General features: G+C 40.3%; 1 protein-coding gene across 1 annotated transcript; it reads right to left on the bottom strand.

Annotated features, from left to right (window-relative positions):
* Window positions 1–1,044: 1,044 nt before the first annotated feature.
* OR4D31 (olfactory receptor family 4 subfamily D member 31) lies at window positions 1,045–1,983 on the bottom strand. The gene has a single exon (NM_001390119.1). It carries the CDS (start codon window positions 1,981–1,983, stop codon window positions 1,045–1,047), a length of 939 nt encoding a protein of 312 aa, NP_001377048.1.
* Window positions 1,984–16,876: the final 14,893 nt, after the last annotated feature.

The raw sequence follows: 16,876 nt of genomic DNA, 5'->3' as shown, positions 1-16,876 counted from the left end.
GGTAGCTCCTCTCGGCCATGCTTCCTTTGTGGCTCAGACAGAACTCCTCAGTGACATCCATATTCAAGCTTTGCTAACTTCAGGGCACCTTCTTTCAACCACTAAAGTGTGGGCTTTGGAAAGGAAGACCTTCAGCAAATAGTTACTTAATTTATTCATAGTCTAAAGTCAGAGGAGGAACTTCTTTTGGATATATTTACTTCCTCAAGATGTGAAAACCTGATAGAATGCAAACGCACAAACTGCGTTATTTTCTAATGTATCTCATCTCCCTTCCTGTGAACAGTGTAGGAATGCAGAGAGAATGTCTGTGTATATATTTTGCTTTTTTTTTTAATCGAAAAATTTGTTTAGATAAGTGTAGATTCCCATGTAGTTGTAAGAGATAGCAAGAGAGACCCCACTGTAACTCATTTTGCTGCAGTGACCATTTCACAATATTCATGTATATCCACACATCAAGTTGTACATCTTAAATATATGCCATTTGCATTTGTCAATTGCAACTCAATAGAGCTGAAAAAACCCCATAGCTATCCAATGTGATAAAATTATCTGAGTGAATTGGATTCCATTTTCTTTATTTCTTCCAAGGCTGTAGGTGACATTCATTTCTCTAGCTATCTACTCAATGTCTCTACTTCTTTTGTAATATAAAATCCATTTTAAAATTATTATTGCATGCTGTTCAGAACATTTGTAAGTCATATGTTTCTTAGTGGGGCTTTCCTGGTGGCTCAGAGGTAAAGAATCTGCCTGCCAATGAAGGAGATGCAGGTTCGATCCTTGGGTTGAGAAGATTATCTGGAGACAGAAATGGAAACCCATTCCAGTATTCTTGCCTGGAGAATCCCATGAATGGAGGAGCCTGGCGGCCTATAGTCCATGGGGTCCTAAAGTGTAGGACATGACTTAGTGACTAAACAACAATAACAGCAAGAACAATGTATCTTAGTAGACTTTAAAAATTAATCAGAAATCCTTTAATAAATATATATTATTGGTGCACAAAGACTTTCAAAGATGGTGAAATGGAGTGAGCTATCAGTCTATGCAGTCAGAAGGCCCTAGTCTTCCCCTCAGTCTCCGCATGGCTGCCTTCATCTCCTGGTTCCTCAGGGTGTAGATCAGGGGGTTCAGTAGAGGGGAGATGACAGTGAAGGTCACAGAGATGGCCTTATCGGTGGGGAGGACAGTGAAGGGCCGGGCATAGACGTAGATGCAGGGCACGAAGTGCAGGGTGACCACCGTGATGTGGGCGGTGCAGGTGGAGATGGCTTTCCCCCTGCTCTCCCCAGCCTGAGACCTTATTAGTAATAATATGACCATATATGATACAAGGAGGAAGACGAACCACAGGGTGGTGAGCAGTCCGCTGTTGGAAATCATCAGGAGCTCAAGGACAGCAGTGTCTGTGCAGGCGAGTGTGAGGACCTGGGGGCCATCGCAGTAGAAAGTGTCCAGGACATTGGGTCCACAGAAGGGGAGGGGTAGTAACAGGGAGATCTGCACGATGGAGTGGACAAAGCCCCCTGCCCAGGAGGCCACGATGAGGGCAGTGCACCGCCCCCGACTCATGATGGTCACGTAGTGCAAGGGCTTAGTGATGGCCACGTAGCGGTCAAAGGCCATCAGCGACAAAGAAAATACATCCACCCCTCCAATAAGATGGAAGAAAAACATCTGGGTGAAGCAGCCGTTGAAGGAGATGGCTTTTCTCTGGACCAGAAGGTCCGCCAGGACCTTGGGGGCTGTGATGGAAGAAAAGCTGATGTCGGCAACAGACAAATTCCGGAGCAAAAAGTACATGGGGGTGTGAAGGCGAGAGTCCCGGGTCACCGTGACCATGATGAGGAGGTTTCCCAGCAGAGTGGTGACGTACACCAAAAGGAGGAAGAGAAATAAGACCAAGCTCAGTTCTTGATTCTGGGTCAGGCCGAGGAAAATAAATTCTTTCACCCTGGTGCCGTTTCCCAGCTCCATGGACTCATCCTCTTTCTGTCTGTTTTGTTTGAAGCTACTTCATATGAAAGTGCTCAGCTATTTATCTTGTTTTCTTCTTAAACACTGTGAATGCAATTCAGAACTTTCCCCATGTGGCCGTAGTGTTTACAATTGGTTGAGTTGTCCAAATTTTTAAGATTGCACTCAGTTTAGTGATCCATTCAAATCATCATATGTGAAGCCATTCAACAATTCATTTCCTGTAAACCTGTTTTTGGAAGGAATAAACATTTGTGTTAAGTAGTGACCTTTACTTCATGGGAAGTAGATGGGGAAACAGTGGAAACAGCGTCAGACTTTATTTTTGGGGGGCTCCAAAATCACTGCAGATGGTGACTGCAGCCATGAAATTAAAAGACGCTTACTCCTTGGAAGGAAAGTTATGACAAACCTAGATAGAATATTAAAAAGCAGAGACATTACTTTGCCAACAAAGGCCTGTCTAGTCAAGGCTATGGTTTTTCCAGTAGTCATGTATGGATGTGAGAGTTGGACTGTGAAGAAAGCTGAGCGCCGAAGAATTGATGCTTTTGAACTGTGTTGTTGGAGAAGACTCTTGAGAGTCCCTTGGACTGCAAGGAGATCCAACCAGTCCATTCTAAAGGAGATCAGTCCTGGGTATTCTTTGGAAGGAATGATGCTAAAGCTGAAACTTCAGTACTTTGGCCACCTCATATGAAGAATTGACTCATTGGAAAAGACTCTGATGCTAGGAGGGATTGGGGGCAGGAGGAGAAAGGAACGACAGAGGATGAGATGGCTGGATGGCATCATTGACTCGATGGACATGAGTTTGAGTGAACTCCAGGAGTTCGTGATGGACAGGGAGGCCTGGCGTGCTGCAATTCATGGGGTTGCAAAGAGTTGGACACGACTGAGCGACTGAACGAACTGAGTGACCTTTACACAATCTATTTTATTTAATTAATTTATTTTATTTTTAAAATGTTATTTTTAATTTCACACACATTTCTTGATATCAGAAGCTGTCTAAAGTATTTTCCTGTATTCAAACCGTATCTTTGTATTCAGATATAAGTAAGACATGGCTCCAGCCATTGGGGACTTAAGAATCTACAAGTTTAATATTCATAGTAGCAAAATATTCTGCTGACTTCTTGTTTAAAAAAGATGTCATCTGTTTCTCATTGGGCTTCCCTGGTAGCTCAGCTGGTAAAGAGTCTGCCTGCAATGCAGGAGATAGCAGTTCCAGTCCTAGGTCAGGAAGATCCGCTGGAGAAGGGATAGGCTACCCACTCCAGTATTCTTGGGCTTCCCTGGTGGCTCAGATGGTAAAGAATTCTCCTGCAATGCAGGAGACCTGGGTTTGATCCCTGGGTTGGGAAGATCCCCTGGAGAAGGGAAAGGCTACCCACTCCAGTATTCTGGCCTGGAGAATTCCATGGATGTTTAGCCCATGGGGTCACAAAGAGTCGGACATGACTGAGCCACCTTCACTTTATATTAGCAAGTTTCAATTTCATATTAGGAAATATTCTGCTGACTTCTTGCTTTAAAAAAGCTGTCATCTGGTTCTCATTACAATGTTGCTGTCCATGAGTCAGTTTCCTTGCTCTTGGCTTTTACGGAGGGACTTCTTAAATCTGCGGCTGCTATTTTGTGTAGATAACTTGTCATTGCAATTACTTTATACTAATGAGATAACTTACTTCCTAATTCTTTAAAACATTTAAAATTTGCTATTGGAAAACAGCTTGAAACTGTGCAAATCCAAATCTCAAATGGTATCATAATTTTTTTATTTTGGTAAAAACGGAAATGTAAGAGCTCCCTTCTTAACAAGAGTTTCAAGTGCACAGCGCAGTACTGCCGGCCGTGGCCGCGGTCGTGCGCAGCAAACTCTAGAACATATTCATCTTGTGTAACTGACATGTTCTTGCTCTAATCTGGGGGAGATGGTAGAGACACTGGCCTAGTTCTGAGCGGTGGTCCAGACTGTATCAGGCACGCTCTCCTCTGCCTCTTCTTCTGTGGATGAAAGATAAAAGGGTGGAGTGTTCGTATAGCAGGCAGGGATACTCGTATCATCAGCATTTTTACATAAGCTGTTACTAATAATCTTTAGGAAATTTTATAATTATCATTTGTTCCTCGTTAGCTAGTGACCATTTGTTGCAATCTTCAAATGCATACAGATAAAACTAACACCACCTTGTAAAGCAAGTATATTCCAGCTTAAAAATTACAGGTATACAAAAACCCCAATGTATATAGATACATTGCACCACATTGTCAAAGTGTCTACAGGTTAACAAAATTGATGGTACGTGTAAATTGATGAACATACATAAATTCAGCATGATACAAAGTGAAATGTGTTATGAGGAGAGAAGTAGTAGATTTGGGGGGGGATAAGAGATATGATAGGAGATGTCATGATTTTCAGTAGTAACAAAACTACTATTTTTAAGATCTTACTATATGTGAAGAGTTACCAAAAGTTTATTTATCATCATCTTTTAGTAAGTACTAATATTATTCTTGGTTCTTACATGGAATATGTTATGAATCTATGTCTGGTTAAAGGGAATAAAGAGATGGAAATAGGATGGAAAGAAATACTATCCATTTTTTTTACCTTGAACTTGGGCAAACTCCAGGAGATGGTGAAGGACAGGGAGGCCTGGTGTGCTGCAGTCCATGGGGTGGCAAAGACTGGGCGACTGAACAACAATAAGAAAATATGTGTGTGTGTGTGTGTGTGTGTACATATAAGATGAATATATAACAATAATTTTGTATAACAAGAATGTGTGATAAAGTATGTCTGAAGATAAGCCACTTGGCGGAAAGGGCTCTGAAAATCACGCTGAATGGACCATATCTCTGCATTCCTCTTAACACAACATCTCTCTTCCCACTGGTTACCACCCACCTTTGTCTCTAGCACTGAGAAGACCATCTTGGCTCTGAAATATTTAATTTAACTGAGAAATATGAAAGTCAAAGTATTTATACAAAATCAAGACGGACACCTCAATTTCATTCTCGTGACCTTAACTTTAGCTAGAAGTTGAATGTCTTTACCTAATTCCTTTGATCCTGAAACTCCAAGTGTGAATTGTATGCCATTAGGTAAGTGCAGAATAAGATACTGGTGACATTAATTCTTGAAAAATTTGTTTCTGATGGTCAAGCTCTTTGGAGGACTAAATATCTTAGTGTCTTTTCTCTCTTTTCAGGAGAGAAAGGGCAGATTCAAAGAATCACATCTTCAAGGCTCTTTCGTTGTGTCTAATGAACAAACCCATCAGCTCTGATCTCATATAAGAGCTGGAAAGGGAATATTATTGGACTAGCAAGGGAAAGTCAAATGTGTGATTGTGTTGTTGGTGATGAATTTTCAATGGGAGTTATTAAAATGTCACCAGGACATGCACATGTACACACACACATGCACACACACACACACACACACATGAATTTTAATTAGTGTCCAAATTATTTAGAGGCAGTAGATGAAACTTATGCCTTAATACACCATTCAATCAGACCTTTGTTAAAACATGCCAAGTTCTGTGCCCGAGAGACTGCAAGCGTTCCGTTTCTAGGACTTACAAAGCTCAGAGGACCATATACAAGTGAGTTTTAATTAGATGGCCAAAGAGCTGGAAGAAGACAACTGGACAAATCTCGTTTTTACAATTCCAGTTTCTAATTACACACAGGATGATTATAGCCCTGTATTGTTTCAATTTACACTTGTACAGAAAGAATAGTTGAGTGAGGCATGGAGAATGCCACTGATTATGTGATGATGTCAAAAGGTGACGAGGGTTTATGCTGAAAACGGAAGATTCTTAACAGAGAACTGACAAGATTGGTCTTTGGGGATATCTCTTGCAGCAGTAGAAATATGACTGAAGAAGAGCAATAGAAAACTATGTATTCATTATCAGGAGTATGTAGATATTAATACTTGGACACATTAATTTCAGTTCAATTAAAAAAATCAAGCCCATAGAGTTGTAACATAGGGGAATTTTCATATTTGAATTTTTCCTGTTTTTGAGATTCATCCATGTTATTGCATGTACCGATTGTTCCTGTTTGTTGCTGAGTGGTATTAGATTATATGTGTATATATACACCACAGTTTGATTATCTAATTATGTTAAATGATGTTTGAGTTGTATCCAATTTTTGGCTCTTACGGGTAAATGTTGGCTATCAATATTTGTGCAAGTGTTTTTGTGTACCTAGTTTTTCATTTCTCTTGGGTAAGTACCTGGAGGTGTAAGGGCAGTTATACGCTAAGTACACATTTACTCTTACTGGAAAGCGTGTTTATTGTATGTTCATTTGACCTTGCCGATAGCAGCGCTCCAGTGGGCCCAGGTTCTCCTCAACAATGTTTTTTTCTCTTTTTTTAATTTTTTGGTGTATAGTTGCTTTAAAACGTTGTGTTAGTTTTTGCTGTAGAGTGAATGGATGTGCCATACAGGTACACATATCCCCTGCCTTTTGGACTTCCTCACATGCATCCAGTAGACTTCCCTGTGCTACACAGGTCGTTCTCATTCATCTTCTGTTTTATGCAGAGTGTCAGCAGTGTACACGGCCAGTCTCAATATCCCAATTCCTCCTCCCCTTCCCTCCCTGATTGCCATACATTTGTGCTCAGAGTCTGTGTGTCTGTTTCTGCTTTGCAAGACAATGTTACTTTAACTATTTGGAGGTGTGTGTGTGTGGTGGTATCTCGTTATGGTGTTGATTTGCATTTCTGATGACTAGTGATGCTGAACATCTTTTCAAGTAATTACTGAGGATTCATATAATTCATTTTGTGGAGTGTTTTCATATTTACTGCTATTTAAATTGTTTTACGCTTTTATTATTTCTTTAGTACCTATTTTGAGTTTAGCGATTCTCTGCATTGAGAAAGATTCTGTCTTTGAGCAAACCCTATTCAGTCTGAGTTCTTTTCCAGTGATGCTTTGGCTTTTGAATTTTCATCTCTGCATTTTCTTAATATTAGCCAGGACTCTGCTAAGTCAGTTTAGCCAGACTCTTCCATCTTTCACATCTGATCACCTTTGCTATCTGAATGGGTTTCTCACTCTCTACCATCCACCCCCAAGTGACATCAAATCACCCAGGACTGCCTTCAGAGACAATTCTCTGAGGTCAAGTTAGCCAGTGTTGTTCCTGATGTTTCTTTTTAGTAGTCTTCCATCTCCTGCCATTCCGCAGCTCCAACCCTGCTCCCTGGCTGTAATTTCCTGCTCTTCCACACTGTATTCAGAGTTGAGCCCAATTTCTCTCCCCTATTGTAAAATTTCATCACTATGGTCCTTACAGACTATCATGACACCCTCTTGTTTAATAAAGGTTTTCTTAGTGTTCTATAACAAGTGCCATGAATAATTTTCTCTTTAACAATAAAGTTTGGATACAAGTCCTTTTTTAGAAATGTCTATTGGAAATAGTTTTGCCTACAACTCTCTTTTAATTTTCTTAATGATGTACTTGGAAAATTATAAATTTAAAATTTTGAAGTCAATATTTGTTAAGATCTTTATGTCTTTTCTAAAAAATCCTTGCCTACCCCAAGATTGTAAACATTCTTGTCCAATATTTTCTTTCGGAAGTTTAATAGTTTGAGCTTTTATGTTTGTCTTTAATAGATTTCAAGTTAATTTTTTGTATAGTTGTGAGGTAAGGATGAAGGTTAATTTCTTCCCTATGTGGACGTCTGGTTTTTTCCACCACAGTTTGCTGAAAAATTTATTATTTACTCTCTTCCAGATTGATTTATCTTGGCACCTTTATTTAAATTCATTTGACTGTGTATATATCTACATATATACACATACATACATACATACATATGTGTGTGTATGTTTGTGTGCCCATTTATGGGCTCTCTATGTTTTTCCAATGATTTGTTTCTATCTTCATGCCCATTTTTTAAACGATATTGATGATTGAACTGTATAATAGTTCTTGAATTCAGGTAGAAGAAGTTCTCCAAATTTGTTTTCTTTACAAAACTGTTTTGGGTATTCAGATTCTTTGCATTTGCTTAAAACTATTATAATCAACTTAACAAAAAAGAAGTCCTGCTGGAATTTGGCAATTTGCAAGGCAATGCAGTTTGCCTCAAATTGCATTGAACCTATTGATTAATTTGGGAGAGAATTGAAGTCTTCACAATATTGAGTTTTCCAATCTGTGAATATAATATACATCTCCATTTTTAAAGACTTCTTTATTTTCTGTAGCAATTTTTTGGTTTAGTTTTCAGTGTACATGTGTGTTAATGAGGGATTTTGATCTAGTCTTTGAGATTCTTATAGTCTTTGGTTTTGCTATCAGAGTTAGGTTGTTCTTAGAAACTGAGTTGAGAAGTGGTCCCTCCTATTTTTTGAAGCAGCTCTGTAGTAATGTTACTATTTCTTCCTTAAATTTTTGTTAGAATTTACATATGAAGCTAACTAGGCTTAGAGTTTTCTTCATAGGAAGGTTTTAAAATTTAAAATTTCAATTTATTTGCAAACCAAAACCACAAGGAGATGTCACCTCATTTGTTTATGTAAATAGTCAACATTCGGCATGTGGTCATTATATTCCCTTAATATCCTCCTAACGTTTGTGCAATCTGTATGAGCTGCCTTATTTCATTACTGATACTGATAATTTCTCCCCTTTTTTCTTGACTGGTTATCTACACCTTTATCACTTTTGTTGATCTTCTCAAAGAATCCTATTTTAGTGTCATCTGATACTTGTCAGAATGGCTGTCATGAAAAAGTCTACAAATATCAAATGCTGGTGAGGATGTGGTGAAAAGGAACCCTCCTAACCTTTTGGTGTCATTGATTTTCTCTACTGTGTAGTCATTTCCTATTTTATTGACTTTTAAAAATATTTATTTATTTTTAATTGATGATTGCTTTACAATATTGGTTTTATTTCTGTCATACATCAGCATGAATTAACCATAGGTGTACGTATGTCCCCTCCCTCTTGTATCTCCCTCCCTCCTTCTGCCCATTCCCACCCCTCTAGATTATTACAGAGCCCCAATTTAAGTTCCTTGAATCATACAACAAATTCCCATTGGCTATCTATTTACATTTGCTACTGCATATGCATCCATGCTACACTCTCCATTCACCTCACCCTCTCCCTCTTCTCCCCCACCCTTGTCCATAAGTCTGTTCTCTATGTCTGTGTGTCCATCGCTGCTCTGCAAACAGACTCACCAGTACCATTCTAGATTCCATATATATGCGTTAATACATGATATTTGTTTCTTTCTGACTTCACTCTGTGAAGTAGGCTCTAGGTTCATCCACCTCATTAGAACTGACTCAAATGTGTTCCTTTTTATGGCCGAGTAGTATTCCATTGCACACATGTACCACAGCTTCTTCACCCATTCATCTGTTGATGGACGTCTAGGTTGCTTCCATGTCTTGGCTATTGTAAACAGTGCTGCAATGAACTTTGGGGTACATGTGTCTTTTTCAGTTTTGGTTTCTTCAGGGTATATGCCTAAAAGTGATATTGCTGGGTCCTATGGTGGTTTTATTTCTAGTTTTTTAAGGAATCTCCATACGGTCTTCCATAATCACTGTATCGATTTCCATTCCCACCAGCATTGTGGGAGGGTTCCCTTTTCCAGCTCTTGTTGTTTGTAGAGTTTTTGATTTTTTGTCTTTACATTATTGTTTTAGTTCTTTAACTTGCTTTGATTTTTAATTTTATCATTTCCTTGAAAAAATTGAAATGTTGGAAGCTAGATTACTGATTTTAGAGTATCTTTCTTTTCTAGTGTAAGCAGTGAAATTATAAATGATTTCTTAGCTTTATTCATTCCACAAATTGGGATATGGTGATTTCATTATGATTTAGTTCAGAATACTATCTTGTGACTTTTTTCTTTGACATCTGCATTATTTAGAAGTGTCTGGATGAATTTAGTCTTAAACATCATGCTGACCTTTTTACAGATGGGAATTAAGGAGTTGGTAAGCCATGGCATATAAAGGCATTAAAACTAACTGTCACATATTATTGATTGCAGTAATTTTCCTAGTAAAACAAGTGCCTTGTATCACTAGGTGGTGACCATAGTTGATTGAATCAATATAGCGACTGTAGAGGAAGAGGTAATTTACACTAAGGAAATGAAAAGCTTAGTTTTATGTTCCCAGCTCAAGGTGAAGTACAAGTTCTAGAGACCTTCTTAGAAGCATTGAACTTCTTATTTCTTGCTGACATAGGACTGATCTCACTGAGATCAGACCCATAATTTAATTATGTTAAGTGCATTCGTCACTCAGTCACCTCTTGACTGCAGCCCCATGGGCTGTAGCTTACCAGGCTCCTCTCTCCATGGAATGCTTCAGGCAAGAATACTGGAGCGGGTAGCCATTCCCTTCTCTAGGGGATTTTTTTGTCCAGGGATTGAACCTGGGTCTCCTGCATTTCAGGCAGATTCTTTACTGCCTTAGCCACTAGGGAAGCACAATTTAATAATACAGATTGCTAAATTACATATGTAGTTGAATTCAGAGTCTCTCTGTGTCTCTCATGGGAAAAAATAGGGAATTTATTGGAATGGATATAGGAGGCAGCACTTAATAAATCGCTTCTGTTTACCATTACATGTTTTTTACATTAACTTTTTATTTATTAAAAAAATCTTTCTTTTCCTCATATATTTATGAGTTTGATCATGAATTGGTATAGAATATTGTCAAATGCTTCTACATTTAGTGAGATAACTTTTTTTTCTTTAATCTGAATGTGGAGAAATACATTCACAGAGTATCCTGGTGCTTTGTTAGCATGATAGAGACATTAGACAATTGTATTTCATTTATGGCTTCTGCTCTAAGTGGATTATAAAAACACTCATGTTATATAACTATGCATCTCTTTTTACCCTTATTTTTTACTTATTTTCCTGAAACTCAGAAAACACTATGGTGTGGTGGGGAACTTTCATTAATCTTCAAACATCAAAGTTGAATGGTAGCTTGAAATAGAAATTAAATTGTTACACAAAAATTAAAGAATGCTATGTCTTTTTTTGTATGCCTAAATTATAGGATGATATTGGTATCAGATTCAGAAAATAATCTCAGTTTCAACAGGAAGAACTCTTGGTAGCTGTGAAAAAATATTAAGTAAACAAATAAAAATACGACTGCAGAATTACATAAAATAACAGTTTCAGTTTATTCGAAGTTTTAGCATAAATATGCACAAGGTAGCTTCACATGTTTTTGTCTTTTATACGGTCTCACTGACTATTGTGTAAGAGACAACGTTCAGGTGGTCCTAAGATGGCAGAGGAATAGGATGGGGAGACCACTTTCTCCCCCACAAATTCATTGAAAGATTATTTGAACGCTGAGAAAATTCCACAAAACAACTTCTGAACGCTGGCAGAGGACACCAGGTACCCAGAAAGACAGCCCAATCTCTTTGAAAGGAGGTAGGACAAAATATCGGAGAAGGCAATGGCACCCCACTCCAGTACTCTTGCCTGGAAAATCCCATGGATGCAGGAGCCTGGAAGGCTGCAGTCCATGGGGTTGCTGAGGGTCGGACATGACTGAGTGACTTCCCTTTCACTTTTCACTTTCATGCATTGGAGAAAGAAATAGCAACCCACTCCAGTGTTCTTGCCTGGAGAATCCTGGGGACAGGGGAGCCTGGTGGGCTGCCATCTATGGGGTCGCACAGAGTCGGACATGACTGAAGTGACTTAGCAGCAGCAGCAGGACAAAATTTAAAAGATAAAAAGAGAGACGAAAGAGTTAGTGATGGAGACCTGTCCCAGGGAGGGAGTTGTGAAGGAGGAGAAGTTTCCAAACACCAGGAAACCCTCTCACTTGAGGATCTGTTGGGGAGTTTTGGAATTTTGGAGGGCAACATAACCGGGAGGGGGGTAAAAAAAAAAAAAAACCCACAGATTACGCGCCTAGTCGCAACTCCCAGTGGAGACCGCCAGCAGCGAGTGGGGTTGAACAGGGAGGCATGGGCTGCGTACTTAGGGTGGGCGCTGGGCCTGAATGCCCTGAGGACAATCTGAGGGAGCAAACATGAGATAGCCAGAGAGAGAGAGAGAGAGGGAAAAAAAGAGTCAGAGAGAGAACTTTTCCGCAAGAGCCTGGCCTGCTCACAGGATAAGGACTGAGCAAACACCAGAGGAGAGCTAGCTAGCTGTGGACCAGCCCCTCCCCCCAATCCGCCTGCCAGAGGCAGAGAGGCAGGCGGGCGGCAGCCAGAGCTGGAAGGCGAGGGGCAATCTCTGCCCCAGAGATGGCATCCTCCACCAAACTGTGAGCAGGCTTTCAGTTACTAACCAAGTCTTCCTGGGATCTTGGACAGTTTACATCCGCCAGGAGAGTCACAGTCAGAAATCAGCCTCCCAGAGGAGACACACAGCACACTTGAGATGACGCTCTTGCTGGCACACCCAGGAAACCGGGAGGCTGGGATGGGGGAGGTGATAAGACCCACCGCCAAACTGGGAGAGTGCACTCGCCAAGCACCTGGTTGCCTGAGCTGCTCAAACCTGGGAGGGGCACAAAACACAGGCGCAACAGAGTCTGTGCCTTTGTGGAGTACCCGAGAACCTGAGCCTGAGTGGCTTAGACCCAGGAAGTGCGCACAGCCCAGGGCCCATTTTAGATAGTACCCCTGCAGAGCAACCTGGAGCCTGAGCAGTGTAGACCAGGAAAGCACACACGCCGTGAGCGGGGGCAAACCTGGTGTGGCCCAGACGCTGTGAGCACTCCCCACACATGCCAGTGATCTTTGTTTGCAGTGTTCCTCCCTCCCCACAGCACAAATGAACAAGTTAGCCTAAATAAGTGACCACCTTCACCCCCTTGTGTCAGGGCGGAAATTAGACACTGAAGAGACTTGCAAACAGAGGAAGCCAAAATAAACAAAGAAGAGGGGACTGACCTGGAAGTGACAGGTGCAACAGATTAAAACCCTGCAGTTAGCACTGACTACATTGGAAGGGGCCTATAGACCTTGAGAAGAAGTATAAGCTGGAACAAGGAACTATCTGAAACTGAACTGACCCCACACTCCCCTCAACAACTCCAGAGAAATTCTTAGATATATTTTACTATTATCATTTTTTAATTAAAAAATTTTAAGTTATTACTCCTTTAATTTTAATAACTTACTATTACCTTGCAAAAAAAGACCCTATTTTTAAAGCAAATTTCATACATGTATTTTAAAATAATTTTTGTGATTTTGTTTTGTTTTTTAATATTGTATTTTGGGGAGTTAGATTTGGACATGACTGAGCAACTGAACTGAACTGAACCTCTACTCTAGATTTTTAATCTTTGCTTTTTGGTTTTTGTTATCAGTTTTGTACCTTTAAGAATCCAATCTTCAGTACCAATTTTTAGGAGTGTGATTACTGGCTTGATTGCTCTCTCCCCTTTTTGACTCTCTTTTTTCTCCCCCAGGTCACCTCTATCTCCTCCTTCCCTCTTCTCTTCTCTACCCAACTCGGAATCTTTTTGGGTGTTCCGGGCTGTGGAGAACACTTAGGGAACTGATTACTGGCTAGATCTGTCTCTCTCCCTTTGACTCCCCCTCTTCTCCTCTTGGTCACCTGTATCTCCTTCCTCCCTCTTCTCTTCTCTGTGTAACTCTGTGAATGTCTGTGAGTGTTCCAGACCATGGAGAGCACATAGAGAATTGATTACTGGCCAGATTGCTCTCTCTCCCCTTGATTCCCCCTCTTCTCCTCCTGGTTACATCTATTTCCCTCCTCTCTCTTCTCTTCTCCATGTAACTCTGTGAACCTCTCTGAGTGTCCCTCACTGTGGAGAATCTTTTCACCATTAACCTAGATGTTTTATCATTGATGCTGTATGGATGGAGAAGTCTTGAGACTACTGTAAGAATAAGACTGAAAGCCAGAGGCAGGAGGCTTAAATCCAAAACTTGAGAACTCCAGAAATCTCCTGACTCCAGTGAACATCAATTGATAAGAGCTCATCCAAAAGCCTCCATACCTACACTGAAACCAAGCTTCACCCAAGAGCCAACAAGTTTCAGAGCAAGACATACCAAGGTAATTCTCCAACAGTACAAGAATACAACACTAAGCATTAAAATACAGGTGGCCAAAAGTCACTCCAAATCCATAGACACCTCAAAACTCACTATTGGACACTTCATTGCATTCCAGAGAGAAGAAATCCAGTTCCACCCACCAAAACACCGACACAAGCTTCCCTAACCAGGAAACCTTGACAAGCCACTCTTCCAACCCCACCCACAAGGGGGAACTTCCACAATAAAGAACCACAAACTACCAGCATACAGAAAGGCCATCCGAAACACAAAAATATAAACAAGATGAAAAAGCAGAGAAACAGTCATCAGGTAAAGGCCCACCAAACCAAACCAAAGAGGAGAAGACAGGGAGTCTACCTGAAAAAGAACTCAGAATAATGATACTTCTTTTTGTCTGACTAACACGCCCTTTAACAGCACTGAATATCCTTGGAATAAGGTTAAGGCGCATTTGCAGGATCTCACAAGTAACTCAAGTTTAGACATCAATTTGTTGAAACAACAAGTTGCTAATTTTCAAGTTAGTGTACCTAGGGAATTGTCTAGCACTCAATTCTATGATACTTTAACCAAAACCCTATCGTCTCTAGACCCTAGAGCTTGGCTTTCAGGAAGCAATATTTTCATATATGTATTAATCACCCTGCTTTTTTTGTCCTTGATTATAGGATACAGAAGTCTCTACTCAAGACTTTGTGCCTCCCACAATGGAGTCCAACTAGCCTCCGCCGTGCTTAATTTAAAAACAAAAGGAGGGTATGTTGGGAAGCGTAGTGCAAAATAGCCGTAAAAGGAGAAAGTCCTTGGGAAAATGGCGAAGGGCCAGAAGTACTCGGCTTTGCACTACAGACAGAAAGACATCTCCTGCCTTTGGTTATGCTCAGCGCCAAGAGTTAATAATAAATAGAGATGTTACTTGTGAAAACGGGTTGTGGGAGAAGCCCATGAGTCATTTAGAGTACGCTGTCCTTGAAATGGTTCTACTGATTATGTGTTAACTCCGTATGCGCTCTGCTGGCCGCATACTTTAAGCTCTTTGTTCCTGCTTCTATAAAAAAGCTTGACTGCAGAAATAAACTTGTCAGTCTTTGCAAGAGACTGTCCAAGTGTCCTTCTTTCAGCTTCGTTGCTTCCAAATCCCGGGGAGAAAAACCCCAACAGTCTACAAACAATAAATGCTGGAGAGGGTGCAGAGAAAAGGGAACCCTTTTATACTGTTGGTGGGAATGCAAACTAGTACAGCCACTATGGAGAATGGTGTGGAGATTCCTTAAAAAACTGGAAATAGAACTGCCTTATGATCCAGCAATCCCACTGCTGGGCATACACACCAAGGAAACCAGAACTGAAAGAGACTTGTGTACCCCAATGTTCATCGCAGCACTGTTCACAATAGCCAGGACATGGAAGCAACCCAAATGTCTGGCAGCAGATGAATGGATAAGAAAGCTGTGGTACATATACACAATGGAGTATTACTCGGCTATTAAGAAGAATGCATTTGAGTCAGTTCTAATGAGGTGGATGAAGCTGGAGCCTATTATACAGAGTGAAGTAAGTCGGAAAGAAAAACACCAATACAGTATACTAATGCACATATGTGGAATTTAGAAAGATAATAATGATGATCTATATGTGAGACAGCAAAAGAGACACAGATGTAAAGAACAGACTTTTGGACTCAGTGTGAGAAGGCGAGGGTGGGATAATTTGAGAAAATAGCATTGAATCATGTATATTATCACATGTGAAATAGATCACCAGTCCAGGTTGATGCATGAGACAGGGTGCTCAGGGCTGGTGCACTGGGATGACCCTGAGGGATGGGATGGGGAGGGAGGTGAGGGAACACATGTACACCCGTGGCGGACTCATGTCAATGTATGAATTGTCAATTGTATGAAACCACTACAATATTGTAATTAGCCTCCAATTAAAATAAATAAATTTAAAAAAGACAATGTTCAATCAGAATTCTCACATTAATTCAATAAGTTTTTGTTGAAGTGGTAGTATGTTTTTGTTGCTGTGAAAGGAAGTAAAGCATAACCTCTCTCCATGAGAAGTTCACAGCAGAGAGAGAGAGAATGAGAGTGAGAGCTTACTTTCCTTTTCTGTAAAATGAGCAGAAACGTAAAAATAATGTCTGAATAGACCTTGATTAATCATCTTTAAAAGTTGCGCTGCAAATCCATGTACATTTGCTAGCGGTTTTCCTTTTGCTTCCTCTTTGATGCATGAAATCTGTTTAAATTATTATTATTTATATCAACTAATGCTGATAGGAAGTTTGATACACACACACACATATAAATCTAATGTGGCATATCTAACGATGCTGGGAAAGAGTGAGGCTGGGAGGAGAAGGGGATGACAGAGGATAAGATGGTTGGATGGCATCACTGACTCGATGGACAGGAGTTTGAGTAAACTCTGGAAGTTGGTGATGGACAGGAAGGCCTGGCGTGCTGCAGCCCATGGGGTCACAAAGAGTTGGACATGACTGAGTGACTGAACTGAACTGAATGTTGCATATATTGTTCAAGAAAATGAAACATATTTAGCAGTCATTTAGTAAGTATATTTAATTTAAAATTTTTTTTAGCTTTAAAAAAATCTGATTTAATTAACTGATTGATTCTTGGCTGCACTGGGTACAGGCTTTCTCTAGTTGCTTCTAGTGGAGGTGACTCCAGCTGCGGTGAACAGGCCTCTCCTTGTGGTGGCGTCTCTTTTTGGGGAGGTGACTCCAGCTGCGGTGAACAGGCCTCTCCTT

The sequence above is a fragment of the Bos taurus genome, chromosome 15, assembly GCF_002263795.3.
Source record: "Bos taurus isolate L1 Dominette 01449 registration number 42190680 breed Hereford chromosome 15, ARS-UCD2.0, whole genome shotgun sequence".
Classification (NCBI taxonomy): domain Eukaryota; kingdom Metazoa; phylum Chordata; class Mammalia; order Artiodactyla; family Bovidae; genus Bos; species Bos taurus.
This window is presented reverse-complemented; position numbering and strand designations above follow the sequence as displayed.